Consider the following 21,559-nt stretch of genomic DNA (forward strand, 5'->3'; position numbering starts at 1 on the left):
GAATTGTTCTATTAATTGTGCTGAAATATAAAAAGAATCAAAGAAGTCTTTACTAATGTCACAAACCCACGTATCAGCTGCTTAGCCGGGCCCTCAAGAAAATAATTCCAAATCAAGACAGCATACAATAACCCAGATGTCTTTCCGTCTGAAAATACCCGGTGGCAGAACAGAAGTGCAGCCACAGCTGTGCAATCATCGAGCTTAATTTATGAGTCCAAACAATGCAGAATCCGACTTAATGAAGCGTGAAGAGCCGGGCCGTGCTGCTCGGGACTTTGCTAGAAGACGAACACCGCGCTCCCCCCTATGATGGACGTTTCTCAGATAACGATGACCCATGATACAATTAAATTACATCTTTAATATATATTTCATAAATGTGTTTCCAGGGGCTACTTGGTGGGTAGAAATGGGCAAGTCTTAACAAAATTTACAAAAATAAGCAAGGCCTCGTAAACACCTACTAGCTGGAAGGATTGGTGCCCTGAAACAAGGCGACATCTTATTCAGACCCAATTCTTTTGCCTAGGGGCTACTCAATTCCCACGCCCCGCTTGCCAGCCCAACAATGGATATTGCAAAAATAGATAAATAAAAAAATAAAAGAAAACAGAGAAAATTCCATCTGGTGGTTTTCTCTGCCAGATATGGGTTCTCTGACTTAGTACTGACTCGCAGCGAGAAGCCACAAAGCGGGACATCTTTGGCATCCCATTTCAGGGGACGGACAAAGCAGGGCGCTATCCTTACATCAAAACACGACAATGGATGACTCTGCACTCCTGGTCCATGAGGTCATATTTTGCTTTTAATGTTACGGTGTTTGGTGAGAGCGTCAGCTGAAGATATTTCGATATCTAAACAGACCACTGTCCCCTAGAAATGATCCCTATCTATTCGTCATTATGAGCAGAATTATTCATAAAGCTAGATTTTCCCTTTTAAAGATTATTTTTTATGTTTTATTATTTTATTATAATAGAGAACGTCTCTCTATTTTTCAACATGATCATCAATACGCATCGGTCTTCACACAGAAACATTCGTCCAAGAGAAAGAGATGGGGTTATATTCAAATTCAGAATATACCTTTCGATTTGAAATTGGAACACTTTATTAAACGTTATTAAACTTGGTAATGATTTATTAACTGATGCTTTTTTAAAAAAAATACAAAAAATAAAATGGAAAGTTTGAAAGAACATACCTGCAAGCATATGGCCAGGTTAACCCGACAGCCGAACGAAGTGCTTACAGCCCTCGGATGGAGACCCAGGTCTTTAAATAACTTTGAAAAGGACTGGGTGAGAGATATCCTCGGGCGTTCTTCAGCCACTACCACGCAAGTCCGTACCCTGGAGAGATCCAAACCTCTTGCCTATGATTGAAAACGAAAAAAAAGAAAGAAAACAAAAAAAAAATCAAGCCAATCACAAAGAGTATGTTTTGCGAATTAATATTCGAAGCTCATAAAGCGTTGTGATATATTAAAAATTGCCAGAGATGATTCCTATAGATTTTATCAAAATGATACCTGGAATATAAGTACACTGCTTCATTTCCATTCGGTCTACTTATACAGAAACCAGTGATGTCACGCACCCGTGATGTCACGCTGCATGTTTGAGGAAACAACGCATGCGCCCTGACGGGGTTTCCACCCGCTTTCTTGCCTGCCGTTTCTTACCGCGAAAACGATCAAAAAGGGCCAGCTTTTCACAGTAACCGCAGTGAGTTCAATATTTTGCACGGTTCTAAAAGTAACTCAGTAAAAGTAGACTCTTAGGTCAGAGAGCAAGTCTTTAACGTTCCCTGCTCCAATAATTTAATTAAACTCCCTTCCAACGAGGGACGTTTACCGGGAACCCAGTAAGCTACCTCTGTGCGATTGTGTTTAAAAGTAATTGAATTTAGTTAGTTAGGACCTTATTGCTCTTATATTAGACTAGCTGACGCGGCCATCATTAAAATGACAGCAGGTGTCCTGCAGAAGACGTGAGATCCAGGTCTGCAATCATCTGTTCTCAACTTCCCCCAAAAAACAAGGAAAGAAAAGCATAATAAAGTAATTCTGTAACGACGGCCTTACCTTCAGGGATTCGGTCTGTAAGCCAAGGCCCTTGGTACAGAGTTCCATAACGGAGTACGAGCAAAACGTGTCGCGGACTTTGTACTGACTCACGGCGAGGAGCCACAAAGCGGGGTTGATCTCCAGCTCTGACGGAGGAATTAGTATAGACTGGTGTCCAGAATACACGCTGCAAAGACACGGGACGTATTAACACGTACTGTGACTTCCACTAAAGGAATTCATGGAACGAGCCCCTACAGCCCATTTCATATTATTTCATAAAACCAAAAAAATATAATTTTCCTGAAATGCAGATTTCTAAAAACTCACCTACAGAGGCACCAAAGGACGAAGCCAAGTCCGCAGTACGGATCCAGACATATAGCCACCTCTCGAGACGGATACAGCTCACACTGAAGTTTAATAGAACGACAGAAGGCACTAGTGGCTGCATGAGACATCTGCAAAATGGCAAAGTTATCAGTAATACAGGGCCCCAAAACACAGGGACGTAACATGTATAACTCTATAAGCAAACAAAATAACAACTAATGTGGGTAATGCATTTCCTCCTTACTGAACCATTCCTGACCCCTTTTTATGGTTAACCGTGAGTGTTGAGCTAGGTGCTGTAAATTTACAAATAATGTATAAGGAGTTCAGGTAAATCATATTGTTATTTCCTGGGAGTTTATATTACTGTATACAGCGCTGGGGGGTTATATTACTGTATACAGCTCTGGGGGGTTATATTACTGTATGCAGTGCTGGGGGTTATATTACTGTATACAGCGCTGGGGTTTATATTACTGTATACAGCGCTGGGGTTTATATTACTGTATACAGCGCTGGGGGGTTATATTACTGTATACAGCTCTGGGGGGGTTATATTACTGTATACAGTGCTGGGGGTTATATTACTGTATACAGCGCTGGGGTTTATATTACTGTATACAGCGCTGGGGTTTATATTACTGTATACAGCGCTGGGGGTTATATTACTGTATACAGCGCTGGGGGTTATATTACTCTATACAGCACTGGGGGTTATATTACTCTATACAGCACTGGGGGTTATATTACTCTATACAGGAGTGAATTTTATGTTGAAGGAGCTAAATATTTTTTTTTCATGGGACTTCCCCTTTAAAAGAGACAGACCCTGGCGTTATCCGGATTAGAGCCGATGTACTAATCATTCTAATAGTACAATGGGTTTTACGCACCTTCACCCCGGCGAGCATTCCAGTTGTAGAGACACTAAAATCCAGGTAAGCCAATGTTTCTGGGTCAGATGGTTTGTAGATTTGGGAAGGTCTCTTCTTTGGCAAATCATCTACGGAATGAAAACATGTGACCATTAAGATTAATTCATTTACAGCAGAACGCTTGTGCGGGTTACAAAACACAGTGATAACATTCTACATCTGCCCCTCGGACCCCCTTCACTCACCAGCAAGCAGCCTCACTTTCACCGTGGGGTCACATTACCTTTCGTTACACGACTACGCTGCGTTCCTGACTGCCCGGGCCGGTCCGGCCCTTTGTGAACAATTCTGGACCGGCCCAGTGGCAATCGGCCCCTCACCCCTGAGCGATGCGTCGCTTTCCCATTCAATATTCATTCACTTTTCATACAGCCGGCATATAACTCACTTTTTATTACATGATTCACACACATATACGCAGTAATACAGACTTCCACGCGCAGCTTACGAGGAACGATCCGGATGTTATTACGCCGGGACTCACCGGTGTCGAGGATCGGCGGCCACGATCTAACATCCACGGCTGCTGCAGCTTCTCTTGAGCGTAACAGTTTACAGATGAGCTGAGTAGTCATCAGACAGGCAGACCGGCTCACCTGGGACAGAAGATAAAAGACCAAGACGTTAACCAGGCTTTCCGAGGAAAGTCCACAGTATTCATTTCTACCGTACGCTATGCGAGCCGCTTACAGCTGGTAATGGTAGCCTCGTTCAGATTTTTTTTTTGCTGGGAACCCTTAATTCTCACGTGACGCAAAATTAGGCACTGATTGGTTGTTGCCAAAGAAAAAAGTTCATGGACAGGGGGTGTTCTTCTAAAGGAGTTACAAAATGCATCACTGGAAACATCATTCCAAGCGGCACATCATTCCAGCCCGGCTAGTCGCCTTGTTTTTTCCTGCTGTAAAGACTCGGACCTTAATCAGTCGTTGGTCTCGTCTTAGATTCAGGAGCCATATGCCCTATCCCATGCATGTTTACATTCCCTTACTGTATTACTACCACTTCTGCTGGGAGGCTGTTACACTTATCTACTACCCTCTCAGTAAAGTAACACTACATCTAAGCCTCTGATCCTCTAGTTATAGATGAAGACCTCTTGTCCAAACATTCCCCTCCCCCAAAAATAAAAAATCCTGAGCGATTAGCTAAAAGCCGCATGTGACCCAAAGAGTTAAGATTTTTATATAGAAATCAGACCACATAATAAATCATTTCGTAAAAAAATAATTATCTAATTGCAACCTGCCTGCAACCTCATCAGTAACTAATGCAAATATCTAAACACCGAGCATTAGAACGATTAGCCAGTCTGCCTAAATAACCAGCTATTAAAACACTTTCTCTTCCACTTGTCACATCATTGGACTCCGTAGTTATTATAGAATTATTATATTATATTATATTATTATTATTTTATGCAGTTATATATTATATATACTACATTATATTGATAATATATAAAGAATAATAATTCAATAATGGCATCAATATAATTATATAATTAATATAATAATGATAATAATAATATAAAAATAATAATTCTAATAATGGTGTTAATATAATTTATTATATAATTAATATAATAATGTTACTAAAATAATATATAAATAATATATAAAGAATAATTCTAATAATGGTATTTTATTATGATTATTATATTAATTATATAATAAATTATATTAGCACCATTATTAGAATTATTATTTTTATAGTATATTATTATTATATTATTATATTGATACCATCATTAGAATTATTATTTTTATATATTATATATATAGTTGTTATTATATGGTATTATGATACTTGAACCTTCGAGAGGAAAGGGACAGGCAATGGCAAACTTTACCATTTATTTGGTCCATTTTAAAATGTCTTACAACACCGTCCGCGGCCGTAAAGATTCTTCCCAAAGTTTATATATTTGTGGTAATAGGTACCAAACTTCTTCACAATGTCCGGCCCCATATGGTGAGCGTCTCCTGGCTCCCCTAAAGGGTAATTATTGTATATACGGGGCACTTAAAATGACTGCCCTCCCAGAGGGTTCTACTGGGTTTCTAACCCTCCCTGGAGAATATATCGCATTTGAAAATGGGGATAAAATCCCTGTAAGAAACATTTCCCTCCAATTACCGTGTAACCCCCCCTACAGCTTTTATTCGTTTATAAAGGACCAACATATATACCGGGGGTGGGGGGGCGTATAATGGACCGGGACAATATGCAGGTACCTGGGGACAAAATGTGTGGATACGCTGCAGGCGGCCTCTATGTACTGGATGGGAAACCCGCTGTAATTATTTTACACATATCGAAAACAGCCAAAATCGGCAAAATATATATTTATTTATTTAATCACAGCAGAATGGTTACTAGTAGAAAAACACCAGCAGGAACAATGGAGCACAGAGCGGACGTCTCACCTCCACTATCATTTTCACCGTGGGCAATGTCGTTGCGATATTCTGCGGATGCGGAGGACGCACGGTAATCGGCACGCAGCCGGCATAAAGGCAGCCGTAAAATGCCGCAATCAGGTCCGTCCCTGCGAGACAAAAACGCGCACGCATGCGTTAATAACGCCAGTGTCTTCTCCCATACGGGCTTCCGACGCGTTACACGGCGACTGCATCTTCACGCTGGCAACATATATACCCGGCATTTAGTGAGCTTTATTAGCTTTGTGGACTTCCAGAGATCCACAGAAATCAGAACTTCATACCAGTAAGAACCCTGGCTTTAAGTAAATTATTAGATTTTTTTTTTTTTAATTTCTTCTTTTCACCTGGAGGATAAACCAGCGCGACGTGATCTCCGTCTTGTAAGTGTCCTCTTTCCATTAACATGACCGCGATCTTCTCCGCTCGCTTGTGTAGCTGGCTGCACGTCAGAGAGTTGGCTATCGTTCCCTGTACAGAGAGACACAGAAAAACAGAGAACACACAAATATATATATATTTAAAATATATAAATATATCTATATGGTGACTGACGAGGTATAAACGAGCCTTACGGAATTTAATAAGTAATGATAGGGCATACTAAAGCTTTAAAACAGTGCTACATATTATATATATACATATATATATATACATACATAAATATATACATATATATATATATATATATATTATACTAGAGTCACCTATAAGAGTGTACCATTAGTGTCTGCACCTATGTATAAAATGATTAACGCCAAAGCAGACATATAACCTAACATTTAGTTAAGAAATAAATGTAAAACCCGGGTGGTAAAAACGCTTAGAAATAGCCTCAGTATTTACGCATTTATTACAGTTCGTGCATGCGCTGCTTGGATATTAAGGGTCATTTGTATCTCAGTCTGCCAGGTAAAACTAACATATTTCCTAAAATGCGGAAATAAAGATCTCGGTTCTCCGTTTAGGGAGCTTCATAATAATAATATTGCGGAATGATTGTTGCAGTGTTATATATATATATATACAGCAGGCAGGGCCAATGCCAGGGAATTATTCCCGCGTGAAGGGCCAAGTGTCCCTGCTTAACGCATAGCAAAAGGCGATATAAGATCTAGCCGTGCGTTATATGAAGGCAGGCAGAGAGCTTTTTAATGTATAATTAAGTCGGGGAGGGGAATGGCTTATTTTGGTTCACAACATAGTCATTAAACCCCGTCAACAGCATATGAAATAAAACACTAGGAACGCCCAGAGGAGACATTCGACGGACAGGCAATTGCCATTGTTGTGTTACGTGAAGATAATCGGGGTTTGGCCAGCTAGTGGGCTTTGATTTGGAGGCCGTGGGAACCCCGAACATGGACCAGAGATAATCTAGAACAGAGTGGGAGGCAGACCTGGTGGAAGCAGAAAAACATTAACGACGTAATATCAAGAAACCCCGTTTAGTCACCCGTTTTTATTCCTCACTCGGCAACCTGTAAGGCAAACAAGCAGATGAACAGAATAAAACGTGTGGCACCCACATATTTCATGGTAACTTACAATGGGGAACTCCAGGTCAGCAGATAAAATAAATACGATTATTATTATTATTATTGTCATTTTTTTTTCTTTTATATAAAGCGCCAACAGATGCTATAGCGCCGTACGACAGGGAAAGCATACACATTTCTCGACATACTGTTAACAAAGACAGACGGTGCAGAGAGGAACCCGCTCTCCGGAGACTGCAATGTCAAATACGGAACGATCAAGAACAAAACCCACTTTTCTACGGCACTTCACTGCACGGCTCCACACAGATGATTATCTAAAGGGACTCGTCCAAAAAAAGAGGAATCCCAGCATGAAACAGTTCCCAAACTGATGCAAAGAACGGACGCTGTCCCGACTTTGAGAGGACCAACGTTAGTAGAGGGGATGTAGAGGAACACAGGTTCCGAGGGTGGAGAGGACCCGTCTTAATGACCATTACTGGTCCGAAAACGGGACCGGCCGGGTTCTACGGGCAGCGTGTGTGCAGACCCAGGGCAGAAATTAGGTTTTAATATATAAAAAGGGATTTTACTGGAGGACCTGCACACCGGCTCGGGGGCCTGGGAAGCGATCAGTTTGCGTACTCATTCAGACAGGATTCGGTTTTCACACAAGTCCCTTTAGCGCAGGCACTAGAAGCAAATATTGCCGCTCAGTGCTCAGATACAGAGCGACAGGAGAGCGCAAACCGAGACCAACAATATTTTTAGGACTCCACAACGTGGTCGGCCAATCAGTCTCTGCTGTTGATGGACCCCCCAGCCTATAGAAGGCTGAGGATGACGTAGGCGGGATCCAGCCGGAGGTCAACAAACCATCTCCGCAATGGCCCCTTGTATCTAACTTTACGTTACTTGATAGATACAACGTAACATGTACTGTGCCATTCCTGTCCTTGTTTTACTTCAAGAACATTGGTCCATCAGCAGCAGGGTATGACATGCAGTTCCAGAAATGGCCACAGTGTGGCATAGTGCATGATGCAGTTTTTAGTGGTTGGATTCTTTCGGTGGTTCTTCTATCGATCGCCAATAGACAGAGCTGAATTTGCCATAAAGTAGATCTGGCAGGCCTCCTCCACATTAAAACACTTTTTTGACCCACTTATTATGGCTGTGCTCACACCGACGCTCTCCTACGGATATGTTTCTATTTATTTTTAACCCCTTAAGGAAAATGGGTTGTCCTTCAACCCATTAAAAACAATGCATTGTGGGCCCATACATGTAAGGGGTTAAGAGCACGTTGGCTTAAATTCTAAATGCCGAGGATTAATATGATTTGGGCTACTCTCGACATCAGTAAGATTTTAATTTTGGACTTTTTTGGGCCATAAAGGACACCATCCTGACCTCCAATAAAAGCAATACCGGATTCTGATAGAACACAAAAGCCTTTTTCTGGCTCATTATCCTAAGTGCTTTGAAACACCAGAACCTTCTAAATCCGGTTGGAAATAAACACCACTTTATTGAAATGGTTCCAAATATACCGGGAAGGCATTTTCCTATTCTAGAGAAGAATGTTGACGTCTATTGAAATGTAACAAGCAAACATGTTCTTGAAAGGGACTAAAACGCTTTCTCATTTCACGCGATAGAGATCCAATTTGAGATAATTTTATGAATAAAGGGGAATGGAGCCTCAACGTGTAAATATATAATTTTAGATAGTAGGCTGGGACAGTAAGATGATCTTCAGATCTCAAGGATCAAAATATCAGCGGATGTGGCTTACGCATCATGGCCATCCTCGATAACACTCATCACAATAATCCATTATTTAACATATATCTTACCCTTGAATTAAGTAACGTGTATAGGACATGATCAGGCGTGGTTTGAGATCTCCACTGTAGGACTTCTGACAAGAATAAAAACTAATAAAATACAAAAAGAAAAAGAAAAAAAAGAAAATATTAATATCCGACTAATCAATACATTTATACAACACATACGTATGCACTAGGTATGTAGGGACTGAATTATTTAAGACGCCAAGAGCTTTGATTTTACCGGGACAGTCCCAACAACAAAAGGTTCAGATCCAGATCACCAGGACTGCTGGCAACTTGGCACGCACGATGTACAAAATTGAGCAATTTCACGCACACATAGGAAGGGGTTAAATCTGATAATTATGCTAAAGAGCCAAAATACGGGTGCGAAAACACACATAATAACTTTTTTGCACCTATGAGGGCTAAAACTCCCATTACCCTGATGACTCTGGGAACGATAAAGCGAATTAGAGCATTTAAAATGTACAAAATATGCAAAACGCATTTAAATAATTTTATTACATTCTTCTATTGGGGGGGGGCACCCGTAACATCCTAAACACCGATCCCTGCGTGTTAACGGGGATCTAGGGTGCCAACAGATCTTTTCTTTGTTTTTACGCAATGTGTTACCATAGCAACAAGAAGCTGTCTCGACGGGCCAACTGTTGCCTAAAGGCCGAGATCAATGTTGGAGGAACGGCCGACCACTACTGAGAAAATACGGAAAGTCAGTGCGGTCTGCTGTTTAATAACGTCAAGCATCTGTATATATACTTCAAGCCACCCACAAATCCTTTATGGGGAGGAAAAACAAAAGTGAAATGGTAAAATGAGTCACAATAAGAAGTTGACGCTGTTCTCCGGGAATGCGAAGTATCCTTCTACATGTTTTAAAATGGTCACAGCTGCACAGGACTATCCTCAAACGCACCGTTTCCCTTCATCCCATTTATGTTTCAATTAAGTTTATTCACTTCGCCTTAAGCTATGGTGAGCCGAGACAGGTCACTTTGCCCACTTAAAGAAACAGTCCTAAAAAATGGTGTTTTTTTTTAACAAATAGATTTGTTTTTTTTAGATTTTACTAAAAAATGAAGCTCCTCGACTTGTTTCTCTGTTTCAATGGGAAACGCTGTGCAGAAAAGCTAAGCTCATTCCCTCTTTACCGATAAGAGGCCGTCTAGTAGACGTCTGCGCCAAAGACACGGATACGGCATTGCCGGGTTCCTCGATGCACCGCATGATGTCCTCCTAAAGCATGCGCAGGGACCCGGCACCGCTGGAGGACAGAAACTACGCGCCGATCTCTGCCGACTGCCTCTATCTTTTATAAACAGAGCAAGTCGGGCGGTTTGGGTTTTACGAGTCGCTTTCATGTCCCTCATTTGAGGAGCGTAGCTGCAGAACGTTAGAGGGAATGAAAAGGAGATGGAAGGAGAACAGAGGAGACAGATGTTCTCTTGGCGCTGATCAATCCATCTCTGAAATGTCATCACCGGTCTGTTTTATACGCAGAAACCTTTCTACATTGTCACAGCAGAAACAAGTGTTACGGCTCCACGGGGTAACAAAGGAGTCAATTTGTCCCTAGGAAATTCCAGTTTATATTATAATTCATAGAAAGGTGGTGCCGTTCCTTTGTTCTTTTCTCCCCCATAATCAGTGTTCTTTGTTGCGCGTGCTACGTTCATTTTGTGGTTAGGAAAAAGCAGAAGGTTTGTTGTACATTTTGTTTTCTCTTTTTTGTTTGTTTGTTTTTCTTTTGTTTGTGTTTTTGCTGAAGAAAAAAAAAAACCATAGAGATGAACCTTCATCCTCCAGCAGGTGTTCTACTCTGAGAGACTTCTCTATGATGTTCCGGGTGTTCTCTCCATGATTCAGGAAGCGGAAGCACAAAAAAATGTTGTAACAGCAGCAACAGTAACTATTATAATAGGTAAATGTACAGAAAATAACCCAGGTGCTTATTTGAGAAGGAAACGGTAGACATCTGTCCTTAAACCCTATGAATGTATTTCCTAAGTATCGGACGCGCTATGGTGGCAAAGTCTAGACTATTATTCCTAGCGAAGTCACAAACTGAAACAATCTGCCCTCAATACCATAGGATGCTCCTCTTACAACACTTACCTTTCTAGCCTGATCGTTGTCTTCTATCTGCCCCAGATCCCTTCCGCTGGCTTGTGCAATCCTCTTACCCGAGACCAAGTTCCCCACCATCACAGAGGCAGGGCCAATTTCTACAGGAATAACAACAGCACATTGATACGGCCGTAGGAAAATATCACCATCAAGCAAAGCTGCATTGGTATGTCCATTCCGCCCCAGGACTGCTTACCCTGGAGGTAGAACATCAGAGGACCGGAACAGTTTTGACAAATACCTTTTTTTTTGCTTGGTTTGTGACGTACCTGGCTGTTTTTGCCGTGGCTTGGGCAGGTTTGTTACACAGGTGTGCGGGCACATCAGGACGTTGCATGGATGCAGTGATCCTTCCAGGAACAGTTGCTTGGTCTCTGAAAGGTGAATGCCACCCAAGGGGGTTTTGGGGAGGGTATTTGCTGGTACGAGTGCTAAACAGTAAACACCAACCTGGTGTATACCGTCAATAGCCTAAAAAGACAAAAAGCAACAAGACGAGGGGTGACGTCATGGCAGTTCAAAGATTTCCATAGTTTTAGCGATTAAAACCAGGGAAGATGTGATTGCCCTCCCCATGTACAAGTACCTGAAGGACTCGGCTCATCCACTGGAAGCTGTCCTCCTCTGTAGAATCCGGCCTCTGCTCAGCAACGATGACTATCCTCTCATCATGCAAGACGTTGACCGAAAACACGGCTATCCTGCAAGTAAGTGGGAGTCGTGTTAGCCAGCTGCACATGCGCAGACACAATGCATGCTCCTGTAACCGGCAGAGCCCAGGTGTTTTAATACCAACTTTTACCGAGCTGAACAAAAGTACCGTATTTGCTCGATTATAAGACGACCCCCCCCAAAATGTATTAATTTATTTGCCACTCTGCCCCCCCCAGTTATGCACATCTGCCCCACGGCTTGCTACTCTGGCCCCCAGATATGCTTTATACCCCCCATATTTGCCACTTTGCCTCCCTGATATGCCTAATACCCCCCTATATGCCACTCTGGCCCCCTGATATGCTTTATACCCCCTATATGCCTCTCCTGACTTATCGATTCATCCCTAGACTCCCTGGTGTCAAGTGGGAGTAGCTGGTGGACGTCTGTACTTCCGTCGGAGCTTCTATAAATGAGCAATGGAAGGTCATGTGACGTCAGCGCTCCGTCATAGAAGCCCCAGGAGAAGTGCCGATAGCAGTAGAGGTTGTCTGCATGCATCGCACAGATCTCCACCGGCTGCCAGAGAGGAGGATCCAGGTCCCCTGCAGCGCTGCGGAGGATCTGGATCTTAGTCTTGTAGTCAGACCTCTATTTGAATATAAGCATTATAACAATCCCACAAAAGTCTCTTGTAATAAGCAGTCTTAAAGTGTGGTTCGTCGTGAGTGGATTATTTCACGGTGGTCTACGTGTCCTTAAGATACATAGCCCACCCTGAGCTTCAAACAGTCCCCCGGCTAAAACTTTAAAGTCTCCCGCTATCCTGTGACTATTGAATCATCGTGTCGCACCGGCAGCGATTATTACTATTGTTTTTACGCATTTTGTAGACTATGATTTAGGGAGTCTTCTGGAACATCTTAGCAGAAGCACTGTTAAATTATTTACCGCCTTATAACGCAGGCGGAAGCGAGTCTCGGTGATGAAAGACTGCTCTTGTAAAATACACACACGGTTATTTCATTTACGCCCCGGGTGGATTTATCTGCAATGGCGCGACGTGAATTTTGAACACTGCTAAATACCATAAACGTGGCTTGCATATAATTAGCGCCTTTCTCCGCCAGGCGTGTAAATGAGCCTCCCAACAAAGAAAGAGACATCAGCCTAACAGTCTCTCGGAATTCCCAGCATTCGCAACAGATGGCAAGGGAATCTTTAATACCTACGCGTTTTCGGTTAAAGTACCTGACTGTGTCTAGGAAAATTATCAAACCCCTTTCACTCTTTATGAGATCACTTTGTGATAAGTGGTAGAACGCTACAGGTTAATTTAGTAATTGACAGACAGTGTCTCTGCTCCTTTGAGGCTGAAATTAAAAAAGGCACAATCGGTAATCATCCCATACTGTAAATAATTCATCACTTATACCGAACGGTGAAGGAATGAATGCAAGATTTAATCCTTTCTCCGAAAAAAGCATTTTTTCCTTTTCTTCTGAGCTCGCTAGTATAAATTGCTAGAGACATCCCATGAAGCCGTGCTCTTCTGCCATTAGAAGCAGCAAGGAGTACTTAATGAACACAGACGTCAGGAATCTTTGGGATATTCATTCATAATACAGCTGGGTTGGGAAGAATGAATGCCTAGCCCTTGTAAACTATTTGAAAGATCGCAAATACCCGGAAGCATCAGTAAAAAAGCAGAAGGAAATAATAAACGGATGGCGGTTTAGATATTTTTCAGTGGTAGGGAGCACACATCGAATAGAAATCATCATATTTATACACACAATCACACTGACATTCTTATTTAGGAAGCTTAGTGCTACTCAGTTTAAAAACATTCAGCACCGTGACCGTTTATGCCGTCAAATTGTATGACAGCAGCACAGAGGACAGGCAAACAACGAGGCTTGTTCATTAAAGGGAGAGTTTGCCGGAGAGCTGTGGCTTTAACCCTCTCCCTTCATAATAAAGGGCCAACAATCAAAGGTTTCTCCAGAAAGACCGTCGGAGTTGGCCCTGTATAATGCATATTTAAACGGGCGAGGATACTTTGATGAAATCTCAACAACTTAACTATAAATTACAGAGGGTCAGCCAAGCTCTTCCTGCAGCAGAAGCTCACCGGAGTCGGCCCTTCATTATATACAGAGATCTGCTTCAAGCTCAATGGCTCTTCATAATAATAAATAAGTGTTTAGAAAATATCAGTGTTTTTTTGATTAAAACATGTCCATGTTGTCGTACAATTTTTGCATTTAGTCTAAATTGAAAACAAAGGAATAACGTTTTAAGTTACGTAGCAGAAGAAAACGGTTATCCCAACATATTTATTTCTTCTTTTATAGTTTGCAACCAACCTTCCTCTGTAGACAAACTTCATGGGTTCCACCGCCAACGCAGTTGCTACGATGTCATCGGCATTGTGTCTGCGTCCGCTCACGACCATGAGGCCATCCATTTTCCCCACAACAAAGACCAGCCCAGCTGGTCCTATAAAGCCTAGGAGCCCCGTCCTTATAAAAGGATATTCGCTGATCGGAGCGCCCGAGCTGGTCACTGGGAAAACCTGCCAACAACAACAAAAAAAGAAGTTTAGAATATGTTATGGATCCCAGCCTATAGAAAGCTGCCTAATGGTGATGGGGGTTGCATTCCAACAAGAATGGCAATGATAGGACCGGTGCAACACTTTGTGATTAATTGGGATTCCATCTCTCTCAGCTACACGCATCAACACTCCTACGGCTCAACTCAATGAGTCCATATTGCTTTCCCTCGGTTGCTAAAAATAATATTCCATTAATAAGCGTATAACATTCCTGCGCTTCTATGAGTATGGATTATATCTATATTACTCAGGGGATTTAACAGATGTATGCGTCATCGCAAGGATCACCGGCGGCAACCGTCTAAAAACGGTTACTTGGATTCCTTTTTATCACATGCGGTATATGCTGCAGGCAAGGGATATGACGTCACTAAAATGGAATTAAATCCTCGTATAATCCCTTTCTGCCAGATTTGCATTTTTTCGTTCGTGAAAAAAAAAGCCTAATAAGAAAAAAGCGTTCCGAATAATGCAGAACCTGAACACTAAGATTTGCTCTAAGTCCACAAGGTCACGTATTAAATGTGTCACTGCATGTTCTAAAAAGTTCTATTGTCTTCACGGACATTCTAAATGGGTTTTTCTGTAAATGACGGTGAAAGAACCCTCATGATCGTAATTTATCTTCCTTTATTATGCTAGCGACTAATTTTCCGAATGTTATTTTTATATAATAACTCATTAATTTTAATTCTTTCAGTGGTTCCAGGTCAGCATTTTATGTCCTGTAGGACAAGCACTGGAGACTTTGGCTTGTGTGGTCTGCGATGGGGGGGAATGTTTTCCGTGATGTACCCAACTGGCACTTATAAAGTCATAACGACGTAAAAAAATAAATAAAAAATGTTCTAGAGAGAGCTTATTAATGGAGGATATATTGAAATTTATTGCACCATTGAGGGTTCCCAGCCCACGAGGAGCGACTTTGACCTATAGGTTAATGGAGAAGTGCACTTGAACCCCGAAGGGCTCATTGCTTGAAAGAAAGAGACTATCCCTCGTAATGCGGCTCTAATGACCGCGTCTTTTATGGAATAAAAGGATGGGGGATACAAAAAGACAGCTATTGTTTCCTTCGGAGCTGAAATGCATTAAGCATGCAATATTACGGTAGTAATCCTTCCATTATACCGGCACATTAACCCGTCTTAATACTACATCGGCTTGTTAAAACACCAATAGGATGTATCTATTCCTGGAAGAAGCCGGTTTACTGGCTAAATCCACCGGTCGTCCAGTAAACCAGTTCAATGCATCCGGTTGGTAAGGTCCTCTACCGGCATCGAAAATAAAGCAAAAGAGTGCCAAAAAACAAAGAACATCCCAAAGTGTTTAAACCAAAGCTGTTGGCGAACCCAAAAGACCCACCTCAAAGGTATTCTTGGTCATGCCGGAGAGACCATAGTACGATGTGCCCGTAGCGAGAGCGCAGACACAAAGCTCTCCGATTTCATCCGTCCGACACAGCTGGGGAACTCCATCGGGTTTAACCGAACACATAATCGCTAAGGAGAAATCAAAGAAGGCATCTCATTAATAAAGACCTCTACCTCAGGTCCTCTGGCTGGGTGGCTCAACAAAAGCGTAAACTGATTCAACGTTTTAAGCACATGCCTAATTTTATATACAGGGACCGTGTCAATCTTTGCTTGAGTTCAGCTGCTCTCCAAATAAAGCTGATTTACCCCGTGTAGATTTATATACTAGTAATAAGTAAGCGGTGCCCATCTGTGTCCACCATGGGGAGAAGTATCTTCAGTATCTGCATGAGTATCCCCCCCCATTAAGTTATCTCTCCCCCGTTGTTAAGCTGCTGACTGCTGCTGATTGGTTAAGGCAGCCTTTGTAAGGCTGATGGAGAGGAAAAAGAACTTGAGGTACCTTATAAGATAATGCTTGATCTTCTATAAGGTCTATAAAGCAATTCAAATGATTACAAACAAGCTAGAGGTATAGAAAGTTCAATGTTGCGGTGATATAAGAAGGAATTATTGTATATAGTTTGTTTTTATTGTATATTGTTGTATATAGGTATAGTTTCCATGCCTGATCCGCCATCTTGAAACTCCATTTGTATAACACAGTGCAAGGGCAGCGAGGGCCACCATTTGAATTCAACTCTTTGTTCGCAAAAAATATAGTTTTAATATAAAAAAAATAAAAAATCTAATCCACTGGCAACAAAACAAAATGAATTTCCTCACTTCACAGATATTTCAGCCCAGCCCACAACACGGCTATGGTTACAAGGTCACGCCAAGGACTCCGGGTACAGATGCGATGTGTTTAGATTTTCCCAGACGCTTCTAGCAAACAAAGGAGCCGGGAGAATGACATAATTCTGACAGAACTGGGAAAAAAAGAGCTAAAAAACAATCGCTAAAGGTCTAGATCGTACGCGTTCACGAATGTTATTGAAAAGAGAAGGTTCACGCTGGGCTATACGCGTCGCTCTAGCTGTAAATGTGGACTGGGATTAACTGGAAAAACAACGCTTGCTACTGGGATCAAAAAAAAATTTGTGATGTTTTTAATGAGTTGAAAATGGAATGAACCCCCCCGAGAGAAGACATAATGTGTTTATTTAACGCGATAACATTGTCACAAGAGGAGGAAAGTTACAAATTCCGACCGATGATTTTCTTCATTTGGATTTTTTTTTTTTAATGAAAACCCTGTTTTTTTCCCCCCAGATTTTATTTTCCCAGAAAGCATAGGGGTGCACTGTTCCTATACGAACGTCTCGAAAATGTTAAAGCTGGTTTAGCAGAACAATGGCCCTTTTTCTATTATTTTTTACAGCAGAAGGACGATCTCGGCGTTTCTCCTTCTTGCAGAAAATCGGTGGAAAGCTGACAGCAGCTGCAAGCAATCTTCTGTGAAAGCATCCTTAAAATATTCCGTTCCTGCTAACGGCGGCCCTTCGAAAAGAACGCGGTTAGCGGAATTCATTGTTTCTCTGTGTTGTTTTTAGCAGTTTGGCAAACACAGACCGCGGCCTCAGATGACCAGGATGATCGATGATGATTGTGGTCATTTTACCTTTTTTGTTAGCGGCTACGGGATAAATTTGGGGATTATGGCAAAATCTCTCTCCGACAGAACATTCGAACACTCGGGAGGAGGGGGGGGGATTTCGCTATTAAGGCTGCCGTCTCGCAAACCGGTTTTGGCCAAAGATGTTTAACGCCAACGGCTTTTAATTCAATTTTCTCTAAAACAGTTAATGCCGCAACAAAAAACATGACTTTGCCGCTTAGCGTCTGTGTTGACGCCGACTATTATTTTAATAATAAAAGGGATTTTGGTGAGAAAGAGGAAAATACGTTCATATTTAGTCCATAGGTGTCTGAAAAGCTAAAAATATATAGAAATTGAAGATAATCTCGACATGGTGAAGCCAATAATAATAATATATAGCTGGTCTCAGCATTTAAAGGGACAGCTGAATCAAGAGTCGTGTTCTAATACATGGAGAGTAGGGGAGAGACGTTGGACTTTATTACTATTAATATAAAAGTTCCAGAAGAGAATGTGCCCATTTCTAGAAACCTTCCAGGCTGGAAGACCAGGAGTCCTGGTGGCCATTAATTGCCCCGGTTATATCAGAAAACGATGGCGCCGAATACGATGGCGCTTCTTACATCACTTTAAATATAGAACTATAAAGAGGGCAAGGAGTTTGTAGATCCCAGGGGCCAACCCAGAGAGTTCCCTCTATTGTTGCCAAGCAGGCAAGCAGGCTGACGGCACAACCAGGGCCACCTGGGTTGAATCCAGAAGCCAGCTGCATGCGCGACACCTGGGACTCTTCCTCCAGGTATGGCTACGATCACATTTAGCTTCATTCACAGATATGACCACAGCTCAATATAACCCAACTCTCAATATATTCGATAGCTGTATGCGTAGGACCACGAAACGGCGGTATAAAAGTCCTCACCGCCAGGCATGACTGTTCCGACATCTTGCACAGTAAGTACAGAGAGCTTCTCTTCCGAGTCCACTCGAATGACGCCGTAGGTGAGGCCTTGCATTGATAACACTCCTCTCCCCGGGGGCTGGTTGCTGTCATCCGTCGGCCTGCGAAAAAGAAGCAATAATTACTCATGTAATAGGCAATGCACCTTAAAACACCTACAGAAGTATTTTGGCCCCCATGCCTATCCTCCCTGGTTCCTGCATGGTTTTTATATACGCTAAGGCATAAATGTAGCCGGTATATTCCTTGACATAAACATACAGCCATGGGACAAAGATTCTGCCTGTTTTAAACCAATACACTCACCCCATGGCCTTAAAGCTTAACTTCCAATCACCAAGTTACTGTAACTCCGCCAAGCCAACTATATCTACGGGGGTGCCAATGCTCTCCGTGAACGGTTTGGATGATCGGGGGTATATCTATGCTCTCTGTGAACACTTTGGATGATTGGGGGTATATCTATGCTCTCTGTGAACACTTTGGATGATTGGGGGTATATCTATGCTCTCCGTGAACGCTTTGGATGATTGGGGGTATATCTATGCTCTCCACGAACACTTTGGATGATTGGGGGTATATCTACGCCCTTGGTGAACGCTTTGGATGATCGGGGGTATATCTATGCTCTCCGTGAACGCTTTGGATGATTGGGGGTATATCTATGCTCTCTGTGAACTCTTTGGATGATTGGGGGTATATCTATGCCCTTGGTGAACGCTTTGGATGATCGGGGGTATATCTATGCCCTTGGTGAATGCTTTGGATGATTGGGGGTATATCTATGCTCTCTGTGAACGCTTTGGATGATCGGGGGTATATCTACGCTCTTGGTGAACGCTTTGGATGATTGGGGGTATATCTATGCTCTCCGTGAACGCTTTGGATGATTGGGGGTATATCTATGCCCTTGGTGAACGCTTGGGATGATTGGGGGTATATCTATGCCCTTGGTGAACGCTTTGGATGATTGGGGGTATATCTATGCTCTCTGTGAACACTTCGGATGATTGGGGGTATATCTATGCTCTCCACGAACACTTTGGATGATTGGGGGTATATCTACGCCCTTGGTGAACGCTTTGGATGATCGGGGGTATATCTATGCTCCCCATGAAAGCTTTGGATGATTGGGGGTATATCTGCTCTCTGTGAACTCTTTGGATGATTGGGGGTATATCTATGCCCTTGGTGAACGCTTTGGATGATCGGGGGTATATCTATGCCCTTGGTGAACGGCTTGGATGATCGGGGGTATATCTATGCTCTTGGTGAACTGTTTGGATGATTGGGGGTATATCTACGCTCTCCGTGAACGCTTTGGATGATTGGGGGTATATCTATGCTCTTGGTGAACGCTTTGGATGATCGGGGGTATATCTATGCCCTTGGTGAACGCTTTGGATGATCGGGGGTATATCTACGCTCTCCGTGAACGCTTTGGATGATCGGGGGTATATCTATGCTCTCCATGAACGCTTTGGATGATTGGGGGTATATCTACGCTCTCCGTGAACGCTTTGGATGATCGGGGGGGTATCAATGCTCTTCATTTTCTGCACAGATCGAGAAAAGCATTTTCTTATATCCTACAGAGCAGAAGGCCGGCTCCCGTACGGCGGGATTATGGCGAATATCCATAGGAACAAAGTGCTTGTCATATAACCCACTGAATCGCTGAAGCAGTCAGCCAAGCCAGACTGAAATGTCACAGTAATTTTCAAGGATGAGCTGAGACATTACTCCATCCGGCTTCACCATGAGACACAAATAGGAAGATAATGCGATTCCGTCTGGGTTATGAATGACAATTACATGCAAAGTACATCGAGTTACTTAAATAGCCCAAGCTAATGTCGCTGGAGAAAGAATTCAGCCTCTCTGCAGGTCTCCTGAGGATTTTCGGTGTAATTTTTATCCAGCGTGCCAAGAAGAGTCTATTCGCGGCTAATTATTAGCGTTCTTCTAACAGGTCACGTGACGCGGGCTCATTTGGAAAGCAATACGGTCTCTAGCAGATCCCTATTTCCCTATCAAAACCCGCGGCAATAAATCTCAATTAGACGTTAATGCAAGAGTTTGCCCTGAGCGGACGATGTTAAGTGAACTTGGAGACCGAAAGCATTCAGGGCCCGGCGTTACTCCGCGTTGCTGCCTTTCATTAATGCCCAACCAATATCACAGGGAAGCGGTCAGGACCCTGCGCATGCTCTACAGATCGGCGGATCCTACCTGTGATTTCTGCAGGTGATCACTGAACTCTCGGTTCATTTAGGGAATCATACATGCGCATCGTCTGGGATTTTTACTGTGCTAGGCGACTGGATCATGATACGGATCCAGCTGTGGTGGCCGAGTCCCTGAGGTCCGGCACATCTGCTCAATGACCGGACCTGTTTAACTTGCAATCAGAAGGTAATTATGTGCCCTGCTTTATTGCGAGCGCCTTCTCTCTAAGAATACACCATAAGCTCTGTATCCTCAAGAAACAAAAGCATATCACAGATTGTCTTCATACTTACATCGTGTTACAGGGTCCCGGGAAGGCAAATGGACGGATCTAAGGGCCTTTTACAAAAATAACCCTGTATACGGTGTCAACTATACTAACAGTATAAAGGCCAGATGGAAAGGGGTTAATAATAACAGGGAATGGGGAGCAGCATTACTTTTAGTATCCAAAAACCATAATAATGAGAAGAGAATATGATGCAAGTCTGAGTCATGGAGGCGCGATGTAAGTGTGAATCACCGTACGCTGCGATGATGTAAAGACTGAATCAAACCTTAGTGAAGGCTAAGACCAAGAGGAAACGTGGGGTTAATAATGTTTAGAGGCAGGTCTACATAAGGAACAGGTACTATATGGCCACAAATTAATAAAAAAACAGCCAAGGTTTTTAAAAAAAATCATTAAATTTTGTCAAAAAATGATAAAAAAAATCACTTATTTTCAATTTAAAACAACTAGAATAACCTTGAGAATTTAAACTTTTTTAAATCATACATCTCTTTTGCCAAAAAGAGCACCCATCGCTCTCTATCCCAGA

General features: G+C 42.4%; 1 protein-coding gene across 4 annotated transcripts in view; it reads right to left on the bottom strand.

Annotated features, from left to right (window-relative positions):
* Window positions 1–21,559, bottom strand: part of DIP2C (disco interacting protein 2 homolog C) — a 159,198-nt gene that overhangs the window by 16,219 nt on the left and 121,420 nt on the right. For all 4 annotated transcript variants that reach the window (XM_053467787.1, XM_053467786.1, XM_053467785.1 and 1 more), the window contains 14 exons: window positions 18,471–18,610; window positions 15,896–16,032; window positions 14,277–14,485; window positions 11,840–11,954; window positions 11,523–11,724; window positions 11,242–11,351; window positions 9,127–9,207; window positions 6,134–6,257; window positions 5,772–5,893; window positions 3,827–3,938; window positions 3,301–3,410; window positions 2,405–2,535; window positions 2,093–2,261; window positions 1,211–1,381 (listed from right to left, as the gene is read on the bottom strand). In XM_053467787.1, the coding sequence (XP_053323762.1) occupies window positions 1,211–1,381; window positions 2,093–2,261; window positions 2,405–2,535; window positions 3,301–3,410; window positions 3,827–3,938; window positions 5,772–5,893; window positions 6,134–6,257; window positions 9,127–9,207; window positions 11,242–11,351; window positions 11,523–11,724; window positions 11,840–11,954; window positions 14,277–14,485; window positions 15,896–16,032; window positions 18,471–18,610 (1,933 nt within the window). The remainder of the gene's footprint in view (window positions 1–1,210; window positions 1,382–2,092; window positions 2,262–2,404; window positions 2,536–3,300; window positions 3,411–3,826; window positions 3,939–5,771; window positions 5,894–6,133; window positions 6,258–9,126; window positions 9,208–11,241; window positions 11,352–11,522; window positions 11,725–11,839; window positions 11,955–14,276; window positions 14,486–15,895; window positions 16,033–18,470; window positions 18,611–21,559) is intronic.

Source organism: Spea bombifrons, chromosome 5, assembly GCF_027358695.1.
Source record: "Spea bombifrons isolate aSpeBom1 chromosome 5, aSpeBom1.2.pri, whole genome shotgun sequence".
Lineage (NCBI taxonomy): Eukaryota > Metazoa > Chordata > Amphibia > Anura > Pelobatidae > Spea > Spea bombifrons.